The 6,725-nt window shown below is 44.6% G+C and overlaps 1 protein-coding gene across 4 annotated transcripts; it reads right to left on the bottom strand.

Annotated features, from left to right (window-relative positions):
• Positions 1-36: 36 nt before the first annotated feature.
• Positions 37-5,838, bottom strand: PUS1 (pseudouridine synthase 1). Of its 4 annotated transcripts, none has more exons than XM_057376558.1 (6): positions 5,705-5,838; positions 5,044-5,271; positions 4,060-4,197; positions 3,827-3,929; positions 2,886-3,583; positions 37-1,014 (listed from the first exon to the last, which is right to left on the bottom strand). In XM_057376558.1, the coding sequence occupies exons 2-6, from the start codon at positions 5,260-5,262 to the stop codon at positions 964-966; spliced, it is 1,209 nt and encodes a 402-aa protein (XP_057232541.1). In that variant the 5' UTR covers positions 5,263-5,271; positions 5,705-5,838; the 3' UTR covers positions 37-963. The 4 variants fall into 4 exon arrangements, with proteins under 4 accessions (XP_057232541.1, XP_057232540.1, XP_057232543.1 ...); XM_057376557.1 differs by lacking the exon at positions 5,705-5,838 and adding an exon at positions 5,525-5,614; XM_057376560.1 differs by lacking the exon at positions 5,705-5,838 and adding an exon at positions 5,521-5,569.
• Positions 5,839-6,725: the final 887 nt, after the last annotated feature.

Raw genomic sequence — 6,725 nt, 5'->3', positions numbered from 1 at the left:
TTATTATTAAATGCTTTTTTCTCTCTCCAAATAAATCTTCTCACTGATTTCAACTGTGGTACATATCACAGCTTTGGAGCCTTTATTATAAGCAGATAAAGGTGGTTTTTTTTTCGGATTGAAAGGCATAGAAAGATGGATCTTTGGACAGAAGATAAAGCAGAGTAGGTCAATAATATGGACCACCAAGGAATATAAATGAAAATCCAGGCTATGTCCCTCTCCAGAGCACTTGTACACACTTGCTGTCATAAAATTGATCAAGGCCTTGATAAAATGAAAAGCTCTAAAGAAAACCCAGATAAAATGAACGTGAAAATCCTTATTTGAAGGACAGCTAGGCCCCAAAAAACTCAAAAAAAAMCCCCCACCAACCAACACCCYCCTCCCCCCCAAAACCAAAAGAATAATTCCAGAAGGAATCATAAAATTAAAGGCTTTGGCCAGAAACCATTAAATGTGGGAACAAAGAGTTTCAACAATCTTCATGTTTTTAGCACCACACACTGAGTGAATCTCAGGTTCATGCATGTTATTCCATAGGAAAACCATGGATGACATGGAAAATAAAAGCTTAAYGGTGTTATAACTTCATAATTAAAAAGAGTATATTAAAAGGATTTGCTCCATCTTTATGTAGAGATTATATATATTTAAAATACTATTTGCCAAGTAAACATAATAAAAACATTATTCAAACAGCAATTAAGATRTCCTGCATTTCAAGATTCTTTTAGRAAGTTGCTTTCTCACTACACTGTTTTCAAGTATATCAGTCAGGTGAACTGGTCAGTGGTATAAAAAGCTTCTGGTTTTACTACTGCACTGTCTTCCCCACCCAGTTTCTCCTGGGCATCCAGGAGAACTCCTGCTTCACTGGGGTCTTGGATTTAGAAAGGCCACTTTTTTGTAGACAAAGGAAACTGCAAGCAGCAAGGGCTCCACATCCAGCCATGTCCTGGCTCAGTCAGAATCATCACCACAACCATCACTGCCTTCGAGATCGCTGCTCTTCTGCAAAGCAAAATGGGAAATGGTTTGTCAGTRTTGCATTTATGTCCACAGGCTGAACTCCATCAAAGATACTGACTTATAACCTCTCAAAAACTAAAAGAAAATAAATGCAGCTGTGACAATTTAAGCATTGTTTTATACAAGACCCTCAAAAGCTAAGTTTGTTACATTGTCTAAAGCCAGATTTGAGAATTTTGTCTGCTGCAGAGAATTTACGTCCAACCTGCACTGCAGATAAGCCAGAGCTCACTAACACTTGTTTAAAAGTGAAATCAGCTGCACAAAGTAGAACCAGGGGAAATACTACAAATGTTAGAAACTTAGAAGAAAACTGAAATCAAAGTTCTCTGGGAGCTACTCCTTCAGGAGTAGGTTAATATAGTGATATTAATTTGGGGGGCTTATGTATTTTTTTAAGCAAATATTTTAACTGGTATTACTGATACTGAAGGATTTTAACCAGGATTTTAACCATTACATGGTGTAATGTCTATAGACTACACATCTGTAGCCACTCCTTTTTYCCCCTCACCACCACTTGCTGAAAACAAACACCAAATCCCACAAATTTAACACTGGCAGTTTAACATCCTGCTACAAAACAAATTGTGACACACTCAGACAGCTGACTTCATACCAGCAAGCACAGCTCACTGAAGTGCMAACAGCCTGCAAAATCTCACCAGAKTCTGTCATATCATGCCTTATTTATCCTTCCCAGACAGATTGTGCTAACTGTGATGCCAAACCCGTACTTGGTCGGGTTTATCCACAGGGAGCAGAGCCTGTCCCCTGCCAGGAATATGACAGGGATTGGGATCCTGGCAGCACCAAGTACTGCCAAACATCACCAGGTAAAGGACTCTGACCCACGTGGTCTATTTGGGTCTCATTTAACCAAACAAACCTGGCTTTTGTTGTGACCTCCTGTCATAAACACCTCCCTCACAGCTCCAGAATTCAGACAAGTACAAAAATAACCCTGAGAAATTTATGGTATGTTGATTGTGCTGTTCAACAAGACTGYAAGTTTTATTTTATGTGTTTAAACTCTTCCATGAACTCGAGCAAAAAAAGGCAGAGACATAATTAAACCTAACATTCTTCAGCACAGGTTCATCCGCTACACAAAATAAAGCCAATTTTAAGGGACCTGTTAAATGAAAAAAGGTCATTATTTTCTTCTAYTGTTGCACTACAAAGAAGTTTTGGTGCTGCCCATCATTCATCCTTCAAGGATTTGCCAGCCTTCAATTGAAATTTCYTTTTTGGTAAAAATGTATTCTACATGTGTTTTATTGCACGTTACAGCTCACAGGAGTTCCTGTTGGCACAAATCCAATTCCACAATATCCCAGTTATTCTGTAGTGGTTCTGATGGCTTGTTTTGAGCTCATGGCAGACTTATTTAATTGGGATGGTCCTAAATTTCCCTGATTCCAAAATTTACCTGGCATCAGGGAATTATATAAAATGAAAATTAGCCCAAAATAATAAAATACAAAAAGCCAGCAAGTATTTAAAGCAAAATTGTAAACCTGAAACCTAGGCTCCCAAACATTTTCACAACAGCAAAGGCTGGCAATGTGTCCATAATTTCTGTTGCCAGTTTGATTATGCAAATTGCTTGTGCTTAAAGCTTTCCTTCCTCCCTTGTCATCTGCTCCCTGCAAAGCCCTGCRAAAACAATTCTTTGTACAATTTATTCCACTATCATCAAGTGCACAAAGACACAAAAGATTATACACATTTCATACTCCAGATGACTGTCATCTTCCACGGCATAATCATGAAAAACAAAAACGTTACAAAGGGAAGAGATGTTTCAACTTGACAGCTTCCATTTGTAAAATAATGGCTTCAGTCATTACCTTTGAAATTTTGTTGTTAGTTTGCATCTCAACAGCAGATGAGTTGAAGTCATGAATGGGGAGGGTGTTTAGCCAGTTTGCCATGGATTTCTCCTCCCTTTCTGTGTTGATAATGGTAGGATAGATGTACTGCTCTTTGAAAACAGCAATCTTCTCCTCCTCCTCTGTCCACTCCAGTGGCTCATGCAGCCCATCATTCCCAAAACGCCTGTTGTATTTTTCAAAGTGTACTTTCTCCAAAACCAGCCCAAGTCCTGGCGCTTTGGGGACATCGACTTTCTCCTCTCCCCAGCTGCGCTCCATGATGGACTCAGCAGCATAACCTTTCACAATTGCTATCACCAACCCAATCATCTTCCTGATCTGGTGCATCATGAAACTCTGCCCTTTCACTTTGATCACYGCAAATTCCATGTTTTCCCTGACGAAGGGCTCTCCACAGTACATCTCCATGATGTACCGCTTGGCACTGGGGTCCCTGGGGCCCTTCTGTGACGTGAAGTTGTGGAAGTTGTGCGTCCCTTTGTAGCAGGCCAGCAGTTTATTGACCCTTTCAAGGGTTTCTCTGTCCAGCCGATAAAGCTCTTCCTGCACATCATGGTCCTTATGGGCAAAGGCAAACGTTGGAAGCATGTAGGAGTAGGTCCTGGCATCACATTTGTTCTTGGAGTTGAATCCCCCCGTGACTCTCTTCAGGCCTGSATTTTAAAGTGACAGGAGGTTTTTKAATCGGTTACAAATTGATTGTGATCTCACTCCTACCAACAAGAATATATTTTAAACAAAAAATAGATTTGTTAAGAATACCTCAATTTCAAGCTAACAGAAACACATTAAAAACCGAACTGCTTGTATGTAAAATTATAACAGTAAGGAAGGGACCTTCTGCAGGAGAAAGCTTCTCTTGAAAACATCTTCTCTGCCCATTTCAGTGTTCTTACCCAGAATTCTGATGTGAGAAGGAAGGTGATTATTTATCTTTTCTAAGATGTCATCTATTAGCCTGACCTTCAGCGACACAATTTGTCCAGCTGCAGATACACCCTATAAAAACCATAAAACACACAAACCCACATAATCACATACTTTGGAAGCTCTGGGATAGCACTTGCAGAATTGAAGCAGATGAAGAAAAGTTTCTTTGTACTTTAATTTAACAGTGGACAAAATGTACCTTATCTGTGCGAGCACACCGTTGGAAAGACATCTTCTTCATATCTTCCCCGTGGTTTTCTGGGATGCATCCTGACTGAACAAGGGCAGAGACTAAGTCATCTTCAATTGTCTTGAACTGTGAAGATCCCACGTTCCTCTAAAAGCCAATGTGTAGTAAAAACAAGTGAACAAATAGTAGTAATTGGGTAATTGAACATCGCAACTTTGTTAAACAAACATTGCTATGAAAATCTTCMAAGGTTTTCCCTTCACAGCCTTAAAAGCCCTGCCATTCTCTAATAAAAATAACTATATTTTACCACAGAGTGTTAATAAAACATAGCTGTTACTGTTATGGCAAAAAAAGGCTCATTTTTAATTTCACTGYGCAATATTTCTGTATTTTTTTGACAATTCTAAATGCATGAAACAGCACCAATACTGTCCCAATGCCTCCAAGTTAACAGCTGCTGCTCCAAACCCAGCCTGTRCAAATTCTGCTTCTAGAAATCAGACTGGGTTCTTTTGCTCAGTTCACCTGATATGCCYATAAGCATGAGGTTTACTGCTGGTAAACAAATCTACTTTGTTGCATAAGCATGAAAGACTCTCTTCCCTGTCTACGTGCAAAATTGTCACTTATCCCTTGGAGCTTTTGAAGAATTCCTTAAGCGTATGAAGCTTGCAGTACGTGGAGAGGAGCAGTAGATGGAGCAGGATCACCCTCTCACTGCCAGCTCTCTGCTACAGACCACCCTGCACAGGCAAGTCTGGTGTTGTGACAAAGCACTATCCCTGGAATCATCAGAGACGCAWCACTGACTTTTTAAAATTAAGTTACTACCAAGCCATTTGAATCCATTCCTACACTGTTCCTGCCCCAGTTTTTCACACTGCAACTGCTGAAYTGTTTCCCTACCCAGTCACTGTGACTACAGTTATAAACCTAAGAGACTCCAAAACAAAAATTAAACTGGATATGTTGCTTTGCAAAACCACTTACTTGCATCCCATGGTAGCCCTTCCCTGAATATGCCATCAACAGAACTATCTTCCTTTTGGGTGACTTCTTATTCTGATCCTCTGCATCTTCCTCATCCGCATCACTCTTCAACCTTTTGTTTTGATGCCCGTTTTCTTCCAGCTTTTGAACTACCTCGCTGCTGCTGCTGTTGAGTCTCTTTGTCTGGCTGGCAACCGCTGCTTTTAAATCCTCAGCCATTCTAAGAACCTGCATGGGACGAGCACGAACGGCATAAACTTCGGGCAGAAAGCGACCGCTCCATCCCCCGGGGCCGCAAAAGGGCACATGAACGAGTCGAAAGCAGGAAGAGCGAGCACCCTTGCTCCCCACTAAACCGCGCCACCATTCCCCGGAGAAGGGAGGCAGGGCCCTGCGTACACCCAGCGGGACCCGAGGGGCCCACCCGGCCTGACCCGTCCCCAGAGCAGGGCGGGGCAGGGCAGGGCCCGGCGGTACCCACGCTGCGCTGCCGCCGCCACGGCCCCGCACACGCCGCGCTTCCCGGAGCGGAGAGGCCGCAGCTCACGACCCTGAGCCCCCACCGCAGCATCGTCCCCGGATCCGGCGGGCGGGAGAGGCCGAGCCCGCTGCCCTCAGCCCCTCGCCCGCCGCCACCACCGCCACCGCCACCGCCACTTACGCGGGCGCTGCGGAGCGACGCCACCGCGCGGGGCTCACACGTGCGCCGGCTACGGCGGCCGCGGAGGGACACGGCGGGGAGCGCGAAGGCAGCGCGGCGCTGTGAGGGCAGCGGGGCGGGCTGAGGGAACCGCTTTCCGTGCGGGAAACCGAGCCCTTCCCGGCAAACTGAGCCCTTCCTGGCAAACCGAGCACTTCCCGGATCTCCCTCTGCAAGTGAAAAGGGATGAATGCCGTGTGGATCCAGGGCTGAGCATTGCTCTGCTCAGTCCCACCGCCCGCACACGGGCTTCCCCGCAAAAAGTCTGTCACATTRTTAAGTCAAGGAAAAGCAGGGAAAAGGCAAACTAACAAGCACATTCTGGTGGTACATGGTGGCTGTGTAAGTAAAGCAGCTGGTTTTTCCCTATCTATGGGAAAACAGGCCCTGACAGCCCTGCAGTGCCAGTGAGGGGAGACAAGGCTGAGGGAAGAGTTCACCTGGCACCAGATCTGCCCTGAGAGCTCACGGTTCCCTTCCCACAGGGATGTCACACCGCTCTCTCCCTTTCCCACACACCTTCTGTCTATGCCAGTGTCAAGTATGGGCTGCACTTTCCCTCAGGTTTTCCTCCAGCCGGCTTTCTCAGGCAGTCCTTGCTTTGTACAATGAGTTTTATCTGCACTGATGCACCTCAGGGGAAAGCTGAGCACAACAGGAGCCTTCACCAGGTTGCACCATGCACTTCCCAAAAGCCCAAATACACCTGGAATAGGTTTTTGCTCCTGGTACTCTGTAGAATGGATCTTCCCGCTGAAGATGTGGGTTCCCTGGCGCGCTGCAATTGGTGTGGGGGAGCTCCATTTATCCATTCAGATGAAACATGGAAAGGTTGACAGTTCCAAGCAGGCCAGATTATCACAGGATTGTTATTTCGGCTAATAAGGGGAAGAAATGCASCACGTCCTTTCTTGAACTGACACTTCTGAGTTATTTCAGGAGCGGGATGGAGCAAAGGGAAGATTTATCACAGGGTCCCAGC

The sequence above is a fragment of the Malurus melanocephalus genome, unplaced genomic scaffold, assembly GCF_030028575.1.
Source record: "Malurus melanocephalus ecotype Western Australia unplaced genomic scaffold, MMel_1.1 scaffold_282, whole genome shotgun sequence".
NCBI lineage: Eukaryota > Metazoa > Chordata > Aves > Passeriformes > Maluridae > Malurus > Malurus melanocephalus.
This window is presented reverse-complemented; position numbering and strand designations above follow the sequence as displayed.